At 46.5% G+C, this 21,573-nt stretch overlaps 2 protein-coding genes across 5 annotated transcripts; one reads left to right on the top strand and one right to left on the bottom strand.

Moving 5' to 3' along the window:
* Positions 1-866: 866 nt before the first annotated feature.
* On the bottom strand, positions 867-21,429 carry Cdc42se1 (CDC42 small effector 1). Of its 3 annotated transcripts, none has more exons than XM_090341046.1 (5): positions 21,346-21,429; positions 5,593-5,875; positions 4,719-4,829; positions 3,779-3,866; positions 867-1,831 (listed from the first exon to the last, which is right to left on the bottom strand). In XM_090341046.1, exons 2-4 carry the CDS (start codon positions 5,644-5,646, stop codon positions 3,792-3,794), a joined length of 240 nt encoding a protein of 79 aa, XP_090197172.1. In that variant the 5' UTR covers positions 5,647-5,875; positions 21,346-21,429; the 3' UTR covers positions 867-1,831; positions 3,779-3,791. The 3 variants fall into 3 exon arrangements, with proteins under 3 accessions (XP_090197172.1, XP_090197169.1, XP_090197170.1); XM_090341043.1 differs by lacking the exon at positions 21,346-21,429 and adding an exon at positions 9,991-10,153; XM_090341044.1 differs by lacking the exon at positions 21,346-21,429 and adding an exon at positions 9,808-9,920.
* Mllt11 (MLLT11 transcription factor 7 cofactor) lies at positions 10,239-18,483 on the top strand. Of its 2 annotated transcripts, none has more exons than XM_090341042.1 (2): positions 10,239-10,876; positions 17,465-18,483. In XM_090341042.1, exon 2 carries the CDS (start codon positions 17,467-17,469, stop codon positions 17,743-17,745), a length of 279 nt encoding a protein of 92 aa, XP_090197168.1. In that variant the 5' UTR covers positions 10,239-10,876; positions 17,465-17,466; the 3' UTR covers positions 17,746-18,483. The 2 variants fall into 2 exon arrangements, with proteins under 2 accessions (XP_090197168.1, XP_090197167.1); XM_090341041.1 differs by having other exon boundaries at positions 10,243-10,876; positions 17,461-18,483.
* Positions 21,430-21,573: the final 144 nt, after the last annotated feature.

Below are 21,573 nucleotides of genomic sequence, written 5' to 3'. Positions count from 1 at the left end.
GTAAATGGGGAATGTATCATGACCACCAGTCTTTGACCCTTTCAACCTGCAGTACACTGACACTGGAAACACAGTAGAATCTCAGCCACTGTAGATGGCAACAGACCAGACAGGTGATGGGATCAGCAGAATGGTTATCAGTTTCCTCAAGCCTGATCTCACTATCACAAAACAGGCGTCCTAGGCCAAAGCTAATGATGCCAGAGCAGATGGGAACTGTCTTATTCCACTCTAAAAGAAAGGGCCAGAGCAACAAAGAAAAAAAAAAAAAAAACCTGAGAAAACTGAAAATGCCTAAAGACCCTGCTCTCCTACATTGCTCTCCCATGTAAAGCACTGTCTAGCCAGGTGGGAGTGGGACACAGTCTTCAGACAAAACTCCCTGAGTCTTATTTGTGTCTGGTTCTAGAACTAGGGTACAGAAATAGAACTTGGGGAAGACGACTAAGGTATGTGTGCTCCTTATACCTCCCCCTTCTCCAGTGCCAACACACCCTAGTCACGGCTCCACTGCAACAACTCTTCCACAGAGCAAGAATGGAAGCACAGCTCATGTCCAACAGAGAAACTTGAACTCCTGCAAGCACAAGCAGCACACTGAATAGATTATGAGCAGCTCTTCTGAGCATACTCTAGAAGGGGCCTGAGTCATCCATGGGTCAAGTTAAACATGAATGAGATCACTTAAGAGAAACATCTTCAGAGCTGTGATTCTCAACTGGAAGAGATTTTTATCTTAGGAGGCATTTGGCAATTTCTAGAGATATTTTTGGTTGTCTTAACTGAGGTGGGGCCAGGGATGCCACTAAATAGCTTATAAAATACAGCTGTTCAGAACAAGAAGTCTGTTCTAATGCCTCCCCATGCTGGGAGGTCTTACAATCATCAGTCTCAGATGACTGTTCCCCACCTACTTATCTCACCATTTTCCTATCCCTAAGGGTGAAGTCCACTTCAAGACAACTACTTGTTTTCCTGCAATCTGTGGCTTTCTTCCCTCATCCCTCTTCCTCCTCTCATCTGGGCCAGCAAGGAGGGTGGTTAAGGCTGTGGTGGGTCCCTCCAAGGCTTAAATGGAATGTTATCTGGTTAAGAGCCACCTCATACCTCTTATTCAACAAATTTTCTAATAGGAGGTTAAGGACAGAGGTGGTAGTGGGGTGGGGGTATTTAACATAACTCAAATTTCTAACTTTTTTTTTTAAGAGAGCATTGCTAGGATGCTAGTAATGCTATAGAAACATAGGGTTAGAGGCCTAAGTAGAAAAGAAAAACAACAAAAACAAAAACCCCTGATAGTAGGAGAGTGAAACTGAGGAGCTTAAGGTCTGATATCTGAAGAGGATTAGGCAGTGGCCACCGTTCCAGCCCCGGGCCACCTGCTTGAGCTCATTCCAGAAGGAAGGGGAATATGGAGAGTAAGGAACCGCACAGCAAAGCTGACTTCTGCTTCGCTAATCTCACCTTCCTGCCCCATTTAAGGAATTCCAGATAAAAAGTTTTAAACAGTTGGTACCCAGACCATCATTCAGGAGAGGAGAACTCGTTCTAGGTTTCCACATAACTCCTAGCTCAGATCTAGGGCACCCAGGCTTCCGTTGAGCTCCTCTGGCCAATGGGTAATCATTTGGTCAGTCCTGCTGCCTTGACCCCATCTCCAGGAGGGGCGAGAGCCAGAGGAAGTGGAGGGAGTCCAGCCCCCACGCCTTCTGAGGCACTGTTAGGCAAATAAGAAAGAGGGGCCCTTGGGTCACTGGTTCTAGAAGGGATTTCGTGGGGGCAGCATTTCTTCTGGGCTGGATACAGAGTGGGAGCTTCAAGATAGCAGAACCTGAATTGGAAAAAAAAAAAATGCCTCTAAGAAAAGTCATGACAGTTGTGTAACTGTAATCCCTCTGTATATCACTTTTATAACAATTAACCTAGTTCCTCAGCAGGCTGAGATCTGAAGATCCTGTTAAAAACCAGCCAGGGTAGGAAAGTCTGTAAGACTTTTATCTCTAATTAATCACAAAAGAAGCCAGATGTGTCATTGTGACCCAAGTGGTAGAGCACTAGCCTTGAGCAGAAAGGATCTCAGGGACAGCATCCAAGCCCAGAGTTCAAGTTCCAGGACTGACACACACAGAAATAATTTCATTAATAAGTTTAGGGGCCGGGAGTATGGCCTAGAGGTAGAGTGCTTGCCTAGTATGCATGAAGACACATACATCAAGTCCAAGGACAGTGCTCAGGCCCCACAACTGACAAAAAAAAAAACCCAAATAATAATAATAATAATAATAATAATAATAATATTTTAGCCGGGTATGGTAGCTCTTGCTAGCTACTCAGAAGGGTAAGATCTGAGGACTGTGGTTCAAAGCCAGCCCAGGCACTGAAGTACCAGAGACTCTTATCTCCAATTAACCACTAGAAAACGAGAAGTTGTACTATGGCTGCAGGGGTAGGATGGTAGCCTTGAGCCAAAGAGCTCAGGGACAGTGCCCAGGCCCAGAGTCCAAGCCCCATGACCAACAAAAAAATTAAATAATATTATTAAAGGCTGGGAGTTTGGCTGAATGGTAGAGTGCTTGCCTAGTATGCACGAAGACCTAGGTTCAATTCCTGGGTACTACATATATAGAAAAAGCAGGAAGTGGTGCTGTAGCTTTAGTGATGGAGCATTAGCCTTGAGAAAGCCCAAGGACAGTGCTCAGGTCCTGAGTTCACACCCCAGGACTGGCAAAAAATAAAAATAAAAATAAATAATGATTTTAAAAAATAAATAATAATTTTTAAAATTCAAGGCAGGAGAATGTACAGATAGTATAAATTTTAAACTATTTGCACAGTATGCTCTTTCTCAATTCCTTTTTTTTTTTGGTATGTAGTACCAAGAAATCAAACCTGGGTCATTGTGCATGCTAGGCAAGCACTCTACCACTAGGCGAAACTCCTGGCCTTTTTTTTTTTTTTGGTTAGTTGTAGAGCTTGAACTCAGGACCTGGGCACTATCTCTACCACTTTGTGCCACAGGTCTACCTCTAGTTTTCTTGTGATTACTTGGAAATAAGTCTTAGGAACTTTCCTGTCCAGGATGGCTTTGAAACGTAATCCTCAGATCTCAGCCTTCTGCGTAGCTAGGATTACGGTACAGGCAAGAGCCACAGCATCCTGGCCTTGAGCTATTTTTGCTCATGGTTAGTGCTCTACCTCATGAGCCACAGCTTCACTTCTGTTCGAGTGTATGTATGTGTGCACCCATGGGCACAACTGAAGATAGGAGTATCACAGTCTCCTTCCTCCCTCCCCCCTGAACAAGTCTATAATCTTAGCTACTCAGGAGGCGAAGATCTGAGGATTGCGGTTCAAAGCCAGCCCAGGCACGAAAGTTCAGGAGACTCATATCTCCAATTAATCATCGGAAAACTGGAAGTGGCACTGTGACTCAACGTGGTAGAGTGCTAATCTTAAGCTGAAGAGCTCAAGCCCACAATTCAAGCCCCATGATAGACCAAAGAAAAGTATCACATACTTTCTTGCCTGGCCTGGCTTCAAACCATGATGCTCAGATCTTAGCCTCCCAAGTAGCTAGGACGAAAGGTGTGTGCTACTGGGGCTTGTCTCAGTTTCTGTGTATGTAATCCCTTCTGCCTTTCGATGGATCCATTCTTAAACCTTCCATTCGAATTCTTCTACCCCTACTTCCTATTCTTATATCAGAAGAGCAGGGCTCTGTAGAAGGGTGCTGGGCACATGGATGTTAGGTGTTGGATGTGTTTCTCTAATGACTCACCATTCCCATGGAGCTACAAGCCCCTAGAATTGCTCCATGGCCTGTCTCGATTTCCTTTGGATCTCATTTGCTCCTGAACTGCACCTGTCTGTTGAAAAGCACATGTGAGAACCCTCCCGAGTCTTCACTTCCCACAGTAAGAGTCTACCCTGTGCTCTATAGGAAAGAGGTTTATCCTATCTCCTTGACAATAATACTCATCTGGAAAGTTCAAAACTGATCACCATTCTTCCCAGGAAAGTCCAGTGCCTCCCTTTACACTGCGTTCATGTGAAGTAAAATGAGCCATTTAAAGAAACACTCCCATATACATGGTAAGTTTTTGTCATCAGTATAAACTCATCACTTTTTTTTTTTTTTTTTTTTTGGCAGTCCTGGGGGCTTGAACTCGGGGCCTGAGCATTGTCCCTGAGCTTCTTTTTGCTCCAACGCTAGCACTTTACCACTTGAGCCACAGTGCCATTTCTGCCTTTTTCTGCTTATGTGGAATTAAGGAATCAAACCCGGAGTGTAATGCATGCTAGGCAAGCACTTTACCACGAAGCCACATTCCCAACCCTCTCATCACTACAAGGTCCGTCTCCCTACTCATGAGAGCAGAAATGTATTACAGACTTTTTTTTTTTTAAACAACAAAGGCCCTCAGTTTTTTTCATGTCCTGATACTTCCAGTTACAATATGATTTAATTGTGGCACTGATTTGACAAATCTTAGAAAAGATGGTTCTTTTAGAAAACATCCTCCAACTATATATATATCCCAAAGAACAATATGTTAATGGTAAAGGTGAGGGAATGTAGGCCCAGGGATCTGAAAAGCCTAGCCTCAGGTTTATACAACTAATGACCAGCACTAGAATCCTAGATTCTTATTTCCTTATTATTTTGTTGTATCTCCTGATTGACTTTCCTAAGAGTCCCGGTTACATTCCCTAGTTACCATGGCGAGGCCATCGCCGGCCCCCATTTCCCCAGAGCCAATGTGAGTCAGGTGGACAAAATTCATTGGTTCTCCAATCATGGTCCGGTCAATCCGTCTTCTCTTCTTCTTCTGTTTGGAGAAGATAAGAAGTAATCAGACCCATCTCCAGTCACAGTGGAGAAAAGAGCCTTAAAAACTACTTACAGGGGGGCCAGGAGTTTGGTCTAGTGGTAGAGTGCTTGCACAGCACTCACGAAGAACTGGGTTTGATTCCTGGGTACCACATGCATACAGAAAGTGGTGCTGTGGCTCAAGTGGTAGAGCGCTAGCCTTGAGGAAAGCCCAAGGACAGAGCTCAGGCCCTGAGTTCAAGTCCCAGGACTGACCAAAAAACAAATTACTTAAAGGTTGGCGCCAATGGCTCACCACCTATAACCCTAGCTACTCAGAGGAGGCTGAGATCAGAGTGGTTCAGCCCAGGCATGAAAGTACATGAGACTCATCTCCAATAACCACGGGAAAGTGGCAAGTGGTGCTATAATTCAAGTGGTAGATTGCTAGGCTTGAGCTGAAGAGCTCAGAGACAGCACCCAGGCCCTGAGTTCAAGCCCCATGACCGACCCCACCCAACCCCCCCCAAAAAGGGGAAGAAAAGACATGGCCAAGTTATCTAAGTCTGATGAGGGAGTGATGTGGGGAACTGGCAGGTCTTATCTGCAATCCTAGATGTCTCATCACAGTCTTATACATGTGAACAAACCCCTGCATGGCCACGGAAACCTTTCTGCCCAGGAGGGAAGAGAGCAGCATGCTTATCAGAAGACAGATCCTAGATGGTCTACTTCACAGTAACTCATTTCTGGGTCTGTTGGGGTTGGGTGGGGAGACTCACCGGCTGGGGTTTCTCTACCACACAGCAGCCCAATTTATGCCAAAATTCACTCATATTCCCTGATGGTTCCAGCTTCACTCCTCTGCCCAAGGCCCAGAGGGCACTTGCTCTGGTGCCTTGGCCACACACTCCTCACTCTTGGCACGTTAAGGACTGGATGGGTGTGAGAGTGAACTCCTCAGGCTAAGCAATGATGGTCAGGATGTCAGACTCCCAGGATAAACAGGGCCAGAGAGAAGGGTCGGCACGCGGGAACAAGGCTGTCTTCCTAAGATTTCGAACCCTGGTTTAGCAGAAAGAAGGGAGAAAAAAAAGATAATAAGAAATGTACCCCTCACCCCACACCCCCCCCCCCGAAACTGTTGGATGCCTCTGTCTTCCAAATGATTACTTAGATGACCCACTCCACCCCAACACCAATCTTGTCCAATTGTAGGAACCTAGCTGGGAACTGCAGGCTCACAGCTGTAATCATAGCTACTCTGGTGACTGAGATCTGAGAACTTGCTGTTTAAAGCTAGGCCAGACATAAAAATCCTTAAAAAAGTTAGGCCGGGCAAAAAATCCTTAAGACTGTAGCTCTTAATTAACCAACAAAAAGCCGAGCTGAAGGCATGGTTTGAATGAGAACTGCAGCCAAGCACCGAGATTGTCAAAGCCCTGAGTTTAAACCTGAACCCTAAGTTTAAAAAAAACATTATATATCAGCTTGACTCTCCAAGAAAGAACAGAACCCAATGGATTCCAGAGGGTCAGTTAAGGAGCAGTACGTTGGTACGGAGATAGGAAATAGGTAAGAGGAGCTCCTCTTCTTTGAGAGGGGACCAAAAAAGTTTAGTAGAATGAGAAAAGTTTAGTAAAATAAGAAAAGTTTGGGGTGTGAAAAGCTTCAGCTCTGTCCTTGGGTTTAAGGCAGAAGAGGAGGGACATTTCCTCTGCAGAGGAAATAGTGGTTTTTTTGTTCTCACAAACAAGACCTCCACCCTCTTCCTCCCTTTTTACTTACCTAGCCTTGCCTTCAACACCTAGATTTTTTAAGAACGGGAGGCTTCAGCCACTTAAGCTGGTTCAAAAGAAAAACTGTTTTTGTCCTTTTTGTTTTGTTTTGGCATTAGAGCTCGAACTCTGGGCCTGGGCACTGTCCCTTAGGTTTTTTTTTCTTTGCTCGAAGATGGCACTCTAATACTTGAGCCACATACCCACTTCTGGCTTTTTTTTTTTTTTTTTTTTTTTGTCATGGGGCAGGGACTCTGGGCCTGGGCACTGTCCCTGAGCTCTTTAGCTCAAGGTTACCATCCTGGCCTTGGGCCTAGGCATTGTTCCTGAGCGCTTCAGCTCAAGGCTACCACCCTACCCCTTAAGCCACAATGCCACTTCTGATTTTCTAGTGGTTAATTGAAGTCTCATGGACCTTAGTGCCTGGGCTGGCTTAGAACCGTGACCCTCAGATCTCCATGCCACTCATTTCCAGCCTTTTAATGATTAATTCTAGTAGAGCTTTCTTGCCTGTGTTGGCTTTGAATTTCAATCCTCAGATCTCAGCCTCCTGAGTAGATAGGATTATAGGAATGAGCCACACCTAGCATTTACACTAAGACCTTCTATAATGAGGAATTTCTTCCCGCTCTCTATTCACTGTCCTTCAGTGTGTTTGTGTGTCTGAGTCATTTATGGGGCTTGAACTTCAGGCCTGGGTGCTGTCTCTGAGCTCTTTTGCTCAAGGTTATACTCTAGCACTTTGAGCCCACTTGTGGTTTTTCAATGGTTAACTGGAGATAAAGAGTCTCCTGGGGATTTTCTAACTAGGCTGTCTTCAAACTGTGATCCACAGATCTCAGCCTTCTGAGTAGCTAGAATTACAGGGTGAGCCACCAGTACCCAACTTATTGCCCTTTGTCATATCCCTTAACTGAGATCAAACCTTTCCCAGAATCCATTTAGCAGTTCCTTTAATACTTGACCTTGAGATCCTTCCTGAAAGCTGTTTACTCTGTCCTGCACTCCTGTACATGTACCTGTTTGTAGCATATGGTGTGACCTATCTCCATGTTGTATATATCTGCACAGCTACAGGTGCTGAGTATCTTTCTGTCCCACAAGGAATTATTTCCAGCTTCCCCACCCTTCTCACCTGTTCTACCTTGCAGCTCTGACTAGCCTCACGCCCTATAGGGCCTAAGCCTCCCTCCCTCCCTGTCTTCCTCCCCCCTCATGCTGTAACCTGTTCTCTCCTCCCTCCTCACCACTCCCATCAGCAGGCTTCACTAGTCATCCAGGCACAGGAACTTTCCAGTAGTGCTAGTGTTCAAGGAAGAACTTTCTCCCTGCCCCCTCTTCCCTCCCTGCTGGTCCCAAGGCTTGAGCTCAGGGCCTGGGTGCTATGCCTGGGCTTTTTTGCACAAGGCTAGCACTATACCACTTAAGCCACAGTTCCACTCCCAGCTTTTTTTGGTAGGCAATTGAACTGGATTATAGACAAGTAGCTAGGATTATAGGCATGCGCTACCAGCATCCTTTTGACTACTGCCAGCAGGGGTAGGGCCCATTTGGGCTTCCCTATAATCACTGCATTTCCCAACAGAAAAGGTGTAAGGATATTTTGAATCACCCCCACTCACTAGGCCAGGAACCTTGGTGCACAGGTCTAGAACAACAACTATTTTTTTTTTTTGAGTGGACTCAAGCTGAGATCACACACACAGACCCTGAAATGAAGCTTCTAGGGGAGGAAAGAACCCTAGAGTCTGGGCCTTCTCCCACTTCCTTTCCCACCCCTGGAAGGGAGGGGCAAACAGGGAGGAAGTCAGAACCCAGATGTCCAGAGAGGAGGGCAGTACTCAGTGGAGAAGTAATCATAGGGTTTGTGTCGGTGGGTGCAGGTAGTAAGGGTTGAGGGGAAGTGAAGAAAACAATGAAGAATCAGAGGAAACCTCCAACACCACGAGACAGTCCTTACTGAGACTGTACTCTCCCCAACATTCCCTCCTCTGCTCAAAGCTGAGAGGATAGAGGTGGAGGGAGCTGGCAGCGGGGAGGAGGAGGGAGAGGGAAAGAGGCAGGGAGTGAACAAGGCCCTGCCTGTTTCTTTTCCAGGGACCTAACCAAAGCTGGGTGGAGGGAAAGTATGTGTGGGACTTGGCATGAAATGACCAATGACGATGAGAATTGACCAGGAAATTCCATTCCCTAGGACATTAGGGTCTCTGAATCTTGGGGGTGGGGTCAGAGTGTGAAAAAGACTGGACAGGGTCAAAGTGGCAGCAGTGGGGGGTGGGAGAATGCATAGAATCAAAGCCAGAAAGGAAATAGTGTTTGGCTGTCACTCTTTTCAAGCAGCTAGAGGAGAGGAGGGTGGAGAAAAAATGAAATCCTGAACTGGTAAAGTGAGGAGGAAGAGGTGTCCACTGGTTTCAACCCCCCAGTGAATGGGAAGGGGCTGGGAAAACAGGAGCTGTCAAGGATTCGGCAGCATCAGGCCGCATCCTGACAGTCAGTAGTTCTGACAGTGGGGCCCTCCGTGCAAGTAAAAGTGAAATAAGGAACTGAGGACTGCGGCCAAACCGCGGCGTCACCAAGGTCACGCTAAGGCCTTCAGAATCTCAAAGCTGTTGGGGGGCAAGCAAGAGGGGGGGGACAGGAAGGATGTACAGAGGTAGTTCCTTGGTCCTGTGGTAGCCCCAAACCGGTTTTCCCGGTCTGCTCCCTCCCGCCCCAAGGCTTCCAACCCGCTGCCTGACAAGCCTTCACAAGAAGCAGCTGGAGAGAGACAGAGTCGAGGCTGGAGTGGGCAGTTCTGGCGACCAGCCCGGGGATGCAGCTGGTGCCTGGGGCCCTCCCCGCAGCCAGGCAGAGCTGCTGAGGGTCTACAAGAGGGTGTCCACCCTGTATTTCGAACAAATGACAGTTGCCCAGCACCAACCCTGCTCCCCCCCCCCGCCCCACAAAGGTCTAGAAGAGACTACGAGGAAGCAGATCGAGGCACAAACTCCCCCTCCCCCAATCGATTCCATCACCTAGACGCCGGCACTGCCCCCACCCCACCCGCCCTCCCAAACCTGAAGCGGGATCGGGACCTCCGTGAGCCGCCGGGACTCTGTCCCTGCTCTCCGTCTGACCTGGCCCTTCCCAGGCCCAGCTACACTTCATTTCGTCGGCCACAGGCGAAGTCCCCGGTCCTTCTTACCTCCCCCTCCCCTCCGCCTGCACCCCAATCACCTCTTTCCCCTCCACTCTCCGGCGGCCTCTCGTGCACCACGCGAGCGCGGACCCTGGAGGACCCGACACCTGGGAGCGCAGCCCCGGGCCCCGGCTCCCCGGCGGCACGGGACGCCCTCCCCACCCCCCGCATCCGGTGCGTCTCCGCCGGGCTGGGCCGGGGGAGCCGCTCCCCGGGCTCACCTGCTCTTCCCCGGGCATCGAGGCGTCCAGCCGCGGCTAGGGGTGGGAGGCTCCGGCCCGGTGCCGCGCCGGGATGGGGTCGCGGGCAGCCTCCACGGCGCGGCGCGGTGCGTGGCGGTGCGGAGCCGAGGGCGGGCCCGCAGAGGTGGGGCTGGCCGAGGGCGGAAACGCCGGCGACGCGATTACGAAACCCGTCCGGCCGAGGCGGTGCACACTGCGCCCCCCAGGACTGTCGGGGCACTGCACCGCCGAGGGACGCGGGAGCGGGGGCGACTCGGGGAGGGCCTGGACCCGGGCCCGGCGGAGCCCCACGATCCAGTCCCCCCGGCCGGGTTCGGAGATCTGCGGAAGCCACGCCCCGCCCCTCCAGTCTTTTGTGCTGTGCCCCGCGTGGAGGACTGGGCTGACGGACCCACTGCGGGGTGGGGGTGGGTAGCGATTTGTCTTTTTCTGGGAATCAGCTGGTAACCTAGAGCGTGAGGTGGAGAGGGCCGTCCCTCCCCCCCAGGCTGTCGAGTTTGTGAGTCCACAGATCTAAACCGAAGGACAAGTGGCTGCTCACCGTCGCCCGCGCCGAGGGCTGCGGGCAAGGATGAGGGAGAATGCGGAGGACCAATAAGCCCGTGGAGATGCTGTCCGCGCCCCTCCCTCCCCCCGGTGTTCTGGAGCCTATCATCTGAATCCGCCGAGTCAGGCCGGGAGGGGCGGGGAGAGCTCCCGCCCTTCTTAGGAGGGGCTGCATTGCAGGGGGAGACTGGGCCGCGGCTGGCACCGGCGGCGGGCGAAGCCCCTTCCAGCTTCCTTTCTCCAGCCCGACGCCGACCGACCCGGAGCCGCAGAGGCCTCCGTCCATCTTTGGAACGCGCTACTAATTCATTGATAACAGGTAAATAAATGGAGGAAGGGGGTCGGACCGAAGACCCCGAATGAGACTGGGGTGGGGAACTGTACAGGAAGAGAGAAGGGGGCGCCATGAACAATAGCTTTTCACCCATTTAGGTCTCGACTGAGCTCTCCATCCACGCCTTGTTATCATGTACCTGGGCATTAATTGCTAGCAGTTTTCATGTTAATGCATCCCGACACTTACCTCCTTATTCCAAGCATCCATTTTCCTATCATTTTTTTGTCCTGTGGATTTAATGTTTTCACTCGTTATAATTTCCTTTCCAAGCTACATTTTTTTTTCCTACCAGTTGATGAATCTCTACTCCTATAATCTCTCTAACCCTTCTTTATATTCCCTCCTTCTATTTGTCTCTGTTTGAGAGAATTTAGGTGGGATATGGGATATTGAGAGTAATCCTGTCCTTTCTAAAAAGAAAGAATAGATTCTCCCCCCCCCCCCAATCTCAAGTTTTACCAGGCAGGTCGAGGTAGGAAAGATGGGGATCCGGGTATCAGAGAGAAGCCTCATCCTGTATCGAAATCAGTATAACTCTGGAGAGTTTGCAGCTAGTAGAATAACTGGGGGAAGGTTGTAGCTAATAGCAAAATCCAAGCTCAGAAAAGACACATGAGATCCAAGAGCTTCCATTCCCCTCCACCCCCACTCCTATGGTGGCAGCATGACACAGCAAGGCTTCCTGGACTAGGCCTTGGAGACCCACCAAGGATCTGGACAAAGGGTATTTGGGCATGTCTGAATGGCTCAGAGAAAAATCCTTTTAATATATATATATATATATATATATGGATTAGCCATATATCTCTTAAGAATAGACTGCTGTTTAGAAATTACCTCACTAATTTAAATTGAAGAATAATGGGAAAATTCATTGGGTATGAATACCAAGGAACAAGACACTGTCAAAACTAATGGAGAGAAAGATGAGATAGCATATTGTGGAGAGTATTGGAGAAGGGAAAGGGAAGCAAGCTGAAAAGGTTACTTTTACAAAATGGAAGGACTTAGGGATTAATATTTTCATTATTACTGTCTTTACATTCATAAATATTGTTTGGTATTCTAGCTTCAGTTTTCTCTGTTGTCTTACATTATATTCTTAATTTTAATGCCACACATGCTTGAGTGTCTGGAATGTATAATTCCTCATCTCTGGGTCTATGACACAACTAGAAATTTTAGTCTTTTTGAATTAACATCTCACAGAATTTCCTTTAGCCTTTTTTAAGTTTTTTGTCCTTTTGAGATGGAGTCCCCTTATATAGTCACACTGGTTTTTAACTCATTATCCTCCTTCATCAGGATCTCAGGTGTGTGCCAATTCACCTGGCTCCCTCTTTTTTTTTAAATAGCTCTACCAGACATTTAATATTCAGGTTTTTTTTGGGGGGGTGGAGGGTTCATGAGGCTTGAACTCGGCCTGGGCGCTGTCCCTGAGCTCTTCAGCTCAAGGGCACCACTCTGCACTTGAGCCAAGCCCCACTTCCCATTTTCTGGAGGTTAATTGGAGATAAGAGTCTCAGGTCCTTTTGTGCCTTTGAACCTTGATTCTCAGATCTCAGCCTCCCTGAGTAGCTAGAATTACAGGCATGAGCCACCGTGCCTGGCTTATTCAGACAATTTTTATATATACTATAATTTTAAGAAAAGGAGTAAGCTTATAAAGAAGTCTTTTCACTTTTCTCCAAATTCTAGCTTAGTCTATATTGCCTTTCACATTTTCCCTACTCAGGAAATCCTACACAAGAATAGACCTACATTTTGAGAATACTGATATATGGGCCGGGCACGGTGTCTCACCCGTAATCCTAGCTACTCAGGAGGGTGAGATCTGAGGATCAAGGTTCAAAGTCAGCCCGGGCACAAAACAACCTGAGATTCTTATCTCCAATTAACCTCTAGAAAACTGGAAGTGGAGCTTGCCTCAATGGTAGGGCGGTAGCCTTGAGCTGAAGAGCTAGGGATAGGACCCAGGCCGACTTCAAGCCCCATGACCCCCAAACCCCCCCCAAAAAAATACTGATATAAAGCTCTAGGCAACTGTATACGTTTATGAGATTTGAGGTCTATATAAATTTGCTGGAAGGCTCTGCAAATCATTACATAATTTTTAAAATTAGCTTCTAGTTTTAAAATTCTATGATTTTAAGCTAGGTGTGGTTATGGCCAACAGTAATCCCAGCACATGGTAGGAGGAATAATCTTGAGCCCGCCTCGCTGCATAATAAGACCCTGTCTTGGAGAAAAAAACAAAACAATAAATCTGGTATTTTTCTCCCCTTATGATTGTGTGTGTGTGTGTGTATATGTGTGTTTGTGTGTGTGTGTGTGTGTGTGTGTGTGTGTTGGTGGTGTTTTATTCTGGTTCTAGAGCTTAAACTCAAGGCCTAATACTGTCCCTGAGCTTTTGTTCTCAAGACTAGCACTCTACCATTAGAGCCACAGCTCTCAGCTTTTTGGTAGTTAATTGGAAATAGCCCCACAGATTTTCCTTCTTCAGGCTGCCTTTGAACCAAGGCTGAGTTCTCACCCTTGGGTATAGCTAGGATTACAGATGTGAGCCACTAGCACCTGGTATGATTGTGGGTTTTTTTGTTTTGTTTTTTAATTTTATTTTTCCAGTCCTGGGGCTTGAACTCAGGGCCTGGGCACTTTCCCTGAGCTTCTTTTGCTCAAGGCTAGCACTCTACCACTTGAGCCACAGTGCCACTTTTGACTTTTTCTATTGATGTACCAAGGAACAGAACCAAGGGCTTCATGCATGCTAGGCAAAAACCCTACCACTAAGCCACATTCCCAGCCCACAATTCTGTTTTGTTTTGTTTTTTTAAAGAGCCTGTGAAGTGTCCAGCATTTAATAAGATCACGCTATAAGACACTTACGAGAGAGAGGATATATATTAAAAAAAAATAAAATAAAAACAAAAAAGCCAGGGGCCGGGAGTTTGGCCTAGTGGTTAAAGTGTTTGCCTAGCATGCATGAAGACCCGGGTTCGATTCCTCGGTACCACATACATAGAAAAAAGCCAGAAGTGGTGCTGAGGCTCAAGTGGTAGAGCTCTAGCCTTGAGAAAGTCCAAGGACAGTGTTCAGGCCCTGAGCTCAAGCCCAGGATTGGCAAAAAAAAAAAAAAAGCCAGATAGGTCTGGGAATGTGGCTTAGGGAATAGGGAATGCCTGCTGTTTTGTTTGTTTTTGTTCTTTTTCCAGTCCTGGGGCTTTAACTCAGGCCTTGGGCACTGTCCTTGGCCTTTCTCAAGGTTAGGGCTCTACCACTTGAGCCACAGCCCCACTTCCAGCTTTTGTGTGTGTATGTGGTACCAAGGAATTGAACCTAGGGCTTAATGCATGATAAGCAAGCACTCTACCACTAGGCCACACTCCAGGTCCTAATGCCTGCTTTTTAGGATCGCTGTAATTCTAGCCATAGGCATTGGTTAATTAATAGGCATAAGGTTTTGGGGGGGTTTTTTGGCTCACTTTTTATGTTCATGTCTCTGCAAATTACTGTGTTGATCAGAGATGAGTATCATAGGATGATCTCACCTTTCCAACCTACTCCCCCATCCTGAATCACTTTCCTTTTAAGAGCTTGTCTGCTGAGTAATGTTCAGTTCCCACGGTTTATTTTGGAGTTTGAACCTAAGAAAAAATATTCAGTTTTTTTTTTAAAGTTTATTTTAGACCAAGCCAGGCTATATAGCTAAATGGAACTTGGTACGTAGCCCAACTGGCCTTAAGACACTTTTCCCACTTCAGCCTCCCTCCTGATTGCTGGAATTACAGGATGTGTCTATCCAACTCTACACTTCAGAATGTGGTTTTTGTTTTGTTTTTGTGCTGGTACTCTCACTCAAGGCTAATGTTATGCCACCTGAACCACAGCTCCACTTTGGAGCTCCAGCTTTTTGGTGGTTAATTGGAGATGAGTCCCAAGGACTTGCTTATATAACCCTCAAATCTCAGCCCTCCTGACCAGCTAGGATTATAGTCTTGAGTCTCCAGCACCTGGTTTACTTTGTTCTTTGGCAAAGGATTTGCTATGGGCATTGGCTGAGCGAACTCAGTGTGTAGCCCTTGTTGGCTTCCCTCTTTGCTTCCCAAGTACTGGGATTATAGGCATGCATAACCACACAGGCAACTAGGATGTTTTTAAAGTCAAATTCTGGTGACACATTCTACAATCCTACTAGGAAATCTGAAGCAAGAGAATCACAAACTCAAGGCTAGCCTAACTTTTTTGGGGGGGAGTGTGGGGGGAGCTTGAACTGGGCCTGGGCATTATCCTTGAGCTCTTTAGCTCAAGGCTACCACCCTATCCTTGAGCCAAGCTCCAGTTCCTGTTTTCTAGAGGTTAATTGGAGATAAGAGTCTCAGGTTCTTTTGTGCCCAGGCTGGCTTTGAACCTTGGTTCTCAGATCTTAGCCTCCAGAGTAGCTAGGATTATAGGCGTGAGCCACCACGCCCACGGGCTAAGGCTAGCCTAACTTTAAATGTATCTAGGGGCCAGGAGTTTGGCCTAGTGGTAGAGTGCTTGCCTAGTATGCACGAAGGCCCAGGTTCGATTCCTCGGTACCATATACATAGAAAAAAGCTGGAAGTGGTGCTGAAGCTCAAGTAGTAGAGCTCTAGCCATGAGAAAGTCCAAGGACCAGTGCTCAGGCTCTGAGCTCAAGCCTAGGATTGGCAAAAAATAAATAAGTCTAGCTTAACCATTCAGCACTCCTAAAACCTCCACACTCTTGTAGATCATTGTGTTGTGTTCTAGATTAAGGGATTTCTTTTTCTGTTTTGTATGGACAGTTCACATTCTATAGAATCTACTTAAGGCCATTATTTAGACATCATAGACCTGGTGACAACCAGTGGAGTGTGCTGGAAAAAAAGCCTTTTCAAACTTAGGATTCTATTTTTGGAGGCAGTGGAATATTCTTTCTGCTCCTTTGGGAACATTTCAACTAAAGTTTTTTGCCCCTTGCTTAACCTAGTAAGTAGCAGGGTGGAGGCTCTGGTGAGCTATAACAGTCATATAACATCAGGCAGGACACAGATAGGATGAACAGAAAAGGTGATAGAACTACTCATTAAAGTATGGAAAAATAAAACCAGGAGCTGGTGGCTCATGACTGACAACTCAGGAGGCTGCGATCTGAGGATCACAGTTCAACGTCCAATCAGGCAGGAACATCCTCCAGTTAATCACAGAAAAAAAGCTGGGATTGGGAAAAATAATCTGAGCTTGTTATAGTTTCTTCCAACCTAAATTTGCCACTTGTTATTGTCAGGTATAGTCTAGCACTAGGATGAGAGGAAAGAGAACCTGTTAAAACAGAAATTTTTTTCTAGCACCTGGGTTTTGGTCTGAAAGAAAGTAGTCTACAGAGAAACCAATTGTAAGAGTTTCCTGTGGAGTAATAGGTGAGAGTTGACCAAGTATTTATGATATTAAATAGTGAAGGAAAATTAATCAGCAGTCTCGAATGTCTTTGTTGACAAATCTGGATACCTGTGGTATCCAGAAAACAGATTGGGTAAGTTTGTCTTTACGGAAACTTCATTCATTCAAGGACGTAAGACCATCCTACAAACATAGGACCATTATCTGTAACCATAAATGAAATCAGGTAAAACTCTCCAGAGGAGATGGTTGAGGGAGTAGAGTAGATAGATCTGAGTAAGTTAATGGAGGCTGTTCTGGGAGAGATGAGTTAATAGTAGGGTTTAGAAGAGGGAAAATACAAAGCAGAAAATACAAAGCAGAATGTTAGAGAAGCCTTGTTTAGTGGTAGATCAAAGCCCTGCGTTTGATTATTGTGCAACCTGAAAAAAAATTACTTGTAGCCAAGCGCTGGTGGCTCACACCCTGAACATAAAGCAGCTCAGGGACAGTATGCAGACTGAGTTCAAGCCCTACTACCAGCAAAACCCCAAATTAATAATAATAATAACAATAAACCTAGGTGCAGGTGGCTCACACCTATAATCCTAGCTACTTGAGGCTGAGATCTGTGGATCTCAGTCCAAAGCCAGCTGTGGCACTGAAGTCCATGAGATTCTTATCTCCAAATAACCATCAGAAAACTTGAAGTGGTTCAAAATGATAGAGCGCTAGCCTTGAGCTGTAGAACTCAGGGACAGCACCCAGGCCCAGATTTCAAGCCCACGACCAACAAATAATAATAATTACTTGTAGATATCAGGAATTGGATAGAGATTTCTCTGGGGATCTGAATGGAGTCCTAAAAATTGAGATTTCTCTTTTTTTGGCCAGTCCTGGGGCATGAACTCAGTGCTTAGGCTTGGGCTTTCCTCAAGGTTAGTGCTCTACCATATCAGTCACAGCACCACACCCAGCTTTTTCTATGTATATAGTACCGAGGAATCGAACCCCAGTCTTCATGCATGCTAGGCAAGTACTCTACCACGAGGCCAAACTCCTGGCCCATTTTTTTTTTTTAAACTCATGTCCTGGGCCCTATCAGGTACTCAGCTGAGGATGTAAAATGTACGCATGCAAAGACCAGGGAGCTTTATCACTAAGAATAACAAGTGGTTTCTTCCCAGGAAGCTATGAGGGATCCTGTGAGTAGCCAGTACAGCTCCTTTCTTTTCTGGAGGATGCCCATCCCAGAACTGGATCTGTCGGAGTTGGAGGACCTGGGTCTCTCAGATACATCCACCTACGAGATCAAAGACCGCAGCCCTGACAAAATGATGGGGCAAGCAACTGCAGCAGAGCAGGAGAAAAGCCCTGAAGGTGATATTCTCCTTGAATACAGCACCTTCAACTTCTGGAGAGCTCCCATTGCCAGCATCCACTCCTTTGATTTGGACTTGCTCGAAGGCTGAGACCCCTCTCACCATCTTACCCTCATGGTCTTCCCTTTGAAGCCCTTTCTGAACCTTTCCCATCTCAATCTTATTCTCTTTTCACTATCGTGTTGGTGGTGCTGATGAATTTGCCAGTTGAACTGTCTATTTATCTATTTATTTATTTATCTATTTATTTATTTATTGAATGATCTATGTACTCCAATTCTCTCAAAAGACTTCACAAAGTATAGGGTTCAAGCAATGGAGTAATTGATAACAGGGATTACTAATCCCAGAAAAACAGGGTTAATGGGGAGGGTGGGGAGTAAGAGTAGTATAGAAATTAAAACTGGAAAATTATTTCATTCCATTTTAGTCAGCCTCAAAGATTTCTCACATCTTCCTAATTTCCTACTCTAGGTCAAAAAATATTTCCTCAAGAGTAAAAATGTGGATGTATTTGCCTCAAAACAAGTAGGGTTTCTAAAATATTAACGTAATAAGACTTGGTTTTTGAGTATGCTCCTTCATATACTATATTCTATTCCCAAAGAATAGAGAAAGGGGGTAGTTAAATAAAAACAGGAAATAATACATCATGGAAAATGAAATTAGGGGAAAGTACTGAACATTTCAGAAATACTTCGGTACTTTCTTGAGAGAACTTAGCTTACTCACTTTACAACGTTGTCCCTATCTCTGCGCTGAAAACTAGAGCTGAGAAAAATATGTGAAATGTTAAAGTTACCTTTCTACTAAAACAATTTGTAAAGTTGTGACTCAGTCATGCAACAGGCAGAGGGTTCAGTCCTTAGTATAAGTCTCCCCACTGCTCTCTGAATTTTCAATATATACTGACCAATGGCTCTCAGGCCCTATACTTTGTTCCCCCACTCCTTCCAAAATTGTTGCTGCTTTGTGCTGCCATTTACTCATTTATTTAATAAAGATATTAAACCCTATGGCTGGATTCTAGTTGTGTCTCTTCACAGGAAAGCAGTGCACACCTTATAAATTGCTCCTGCCTACACACACAGCATATCCATTAATCTTTCTAATATTCAGCTTTGAGGAAGAACAAATTAAATAGCATTTATACATTAAATGGTGCATTTCAGGTTGAACAGGTAGGTAACAAAAAGTGAGATCAATTTAAAATGAACATAGTTAAAAATTAAAGTTCTGCTTGCTTATAGATTACCAACAGGTCCCAAGTAATAATTTTCTCTTTCTTTCTTTCTTTCTTTCTTTCTTTCTTTCTTTCTTTCTTTCTTTCTTTCTTTCTTTCTTTCTGCTAGTCCTGGGGCTTGAATTTGGGGCTTGGGCACTAACCCGGAGCTTATTTTTGTCTGTTTTTGTTCGTTATGGAACTTGAACTCTGGGCCTGGGTGCTGTCCCTAGACTATAGCCCTACCACAGTGGCACTTCCGGTTTTCTGGTGGCTAATTGGAGATAAGAGTCTTACGGACTTTAGTGCCTGGGCTGGCTATGAACCATGATCCTCAGATCTCAGCCTCCTGAGTAGCTAGGGTCACTGGTGTGGCCAGGATTACCTGGCTTTCCCTGAGCTTTTTTTTTTTTTTTTTTGGCAGTCATGGGGGCTGAACTCAGGGCCTGAGCACTGTCCTTGGACTTTCTCAAAGCTAGAACTCTACCACTTGATCCACAGCACCACTTCCTGCTTTTTGCTATGTATGTGGTACCAAGGAATCCAACCTTCATGCATGTTAGGCAAGCACTCTACCACTAGGCCAAACTCCCAGCCCCTCCCTGAGCTTCTTTTGTTCAAGGTTAGCACTTTATCAGTTGAGCCACAGCATAACTTTGGCTTTTTCTGTTGATGTGGTACTGAGGAATCGAACCCAGGGCTTCGTGAATGCTAGGAAAGCACTCTACCACTAAGCCACATTTCCAGCATGAAGTAGTAATTTTCTTAGGTGCCTAAGAAACTAATTTGATCAAATGTTATCTGCATATATCTAACTCACCTCATTCCAAAAGACTACTTGGAACTTACAAATAGTTTGTGTTCCTACCACATGAAAGTCACAGCCAGATATATTTCGAATACATACTGGTAGCATGGCCTAGTGATACAGTGTTTGCCTAGCATGCACAAAGCCCTGGGTTCGCTTTCTCAGTACCACATACACAGAAAAGAACGGTGCTGTGGCTCAATTGGTAGAGCAGTAACTTTGAGAAAGCTCAAGGACAGAGCCCAGGCCCTGAGTTCAAGCCCCAGGACTGGCAAAAAAAAAAAAAAAAAAAAAAAAGAATATACACAGAATGAGAGAAAATTTAAAAGCCATATGGAAAATATGCTCTAAATGTTTTTTTGGGGGGAGAGGGGGTGAAAGAAAGGGGAGCCAGTTATGGGGCTTGAACTCAGGGCCTGGGCACTGTCCCTGAGCTTTTACTCCTCAAGGGTAGTGCTCTACCACTTACAGCCACAGTTCCACATTTGGATTTTTGGTGGTTAGTTGGAGGTTAGTGTCTCATGGGTCCAGGTGCCAGTGGCTCATGCCTATAATCCTAATTACTCATGAGGCTGAGATCTGAGGATCAGAGTTGAAAGCCAGCCTGGTGACATAAAGTCTGGGAGGCTGATCTCCAGCTAACCACCAGAAAACCAGAAGTGAAGTCATGGCTAAGTGGTAGAGTGCTAGCCTTGGGCAAAGGAGTTCATGACAATGTCCAAGCCCAACAACAATAAAAACTTTAAAAAGGAAAAGAAAAATCCTGTGGACTTTCCTGACCAGGCTGATTTCGAATTGCAATCATCAGATCTCAGCCTCTTGAGTTTCTTGGATCACCTGTGCGCGTCACAGGTGTCTGGCTGCTACAAATACTTTTAATTATGAAATCAGCTGGGTGCTGGTGGCTCACACCTGTAATTCTAGGTCCTCAGGAGGGTGAGATCTGAGGATCACGGTTCAGACAACCCGGGCCAGAGTTTGTGAGACTCTGATCTCCAATGAACCATCAGAAAACTGGAAGTGGGGCTGTGGCTCAAAGTGGTAGAGCACTAGCCTTGAGCAGAAACGGAAGGCCCAGAGTTCCAGCCCCATGACTAACAAAATAATTAATTAAAAAAAAAAAGAGTTCAACAGAAGACTCGTGATGCTTTCTAATGCACACAACAGACATGTATATGTACATGAGGGAACCAGGAAAGGTGATTGTCCTTTGCTTACTTCTCATGTTCCTTCAAGTCATGAAACTTAAGGGGTGGGGTCGAGGACCGACTAGGCAGTAAATAAAGTGACTAGAAGAACTTTGAGCTCCTGCACCGTCCTCTTCCAGGCCCCTAGAAGGCAAGCCAGGTCTCAGGAGTCCTGACAGTGGGCCCCAGGATGCTCAGGCGGAGGCGGAACAGCCTGACTCACAGAGGCAGCGATGTCCCGGACAGTGGCACCCAAGGTCGGATCAAAGAAGAAAGGTACCCTTCCCCACCCCGGGGCGGACCGGCAGCGAGAAGAACTCAAAAAGCCCACGGCCCATCCCTCTCCAGTGGCCCCCAAGTCCTGGGCGCCCAAATCAGCCGCCCGGCCCGCCCGGCCCCCGCCGGATCTACATCCAGGTAGGCGCGCACGCCGTAACCCTCCTCCCTGTCAAAGAGTCCCTTCCGGAACTGACCGGGCGGCTTCTTTGGGCTTTTCCCTCCCGGCACTCGAGGCCTCAGGTAGATAAGAAATGAGCCTGCGGGCGCTTCGTCCTTCCCCTGCCCGGGGAAACGCGAGTTTTCAGTCCCTGCCCCAGATTCTTCCGCCAACTCATTGGCTGTGCGCCTTCACTTCCGGGACCGCCATCTTGGTGCGTCCATTTCTCCACGCGGGGGGGCGGGGGGGAGGCCCCCAAAATAGG

Source organism: Megascapheus bottae, chromosome 10 (assembly GCF_031878675.1).
Source record: "Megascapheus bottae isolate mThoBot1 chromosome 10, mThoBot2.hap1, whole genome shotgun sequence".
NCBI lineage: Eukaryota > Metazoa > Chordata > Mammalia > Rodentia > Geomyidae > Megascapheus > Megascapheus bottae.
This window is presented reverse-complemented; position numbering and strand designations above follow the sequence as displayed.

What these genes read in the sequence shown, in the direction of transcription:
- Cdc42se1 (XM_090341046.1), bottom strand. Translation starts at nt 5,646, where the DNA reads ATGAGTGAATTTTGGCATAAATTGGGCTGCTGTGTGGTAGAGAAACCC. An exon ending in TGGTAGAGAAACCCCAGCCG is followed by an intron (nt 4,830 to 5,592) that starts GTGAGTCTCCCC and finishes TTCTCCAAACAG; the next exon opens with AAGAAGAAGAGAAGACGGAT. An exon ending in CCGGCGATGGCCTCGCCATG is followed by an intron (nt 3,867 to 4,718) that starts GTAACTAGGGAA and finishes GCTTTTCAACAG; the next exon opens with ACAGGTGCAGTTCAGGAGCA.
- Mllt11 (XM_090341042.1), top strand. Translation starts at nt 17,467, where the DNA reads ATGAGGGATCCTGTGAGTAGCCAGTACAGCTCCTTTCTTTTCTGGAGG.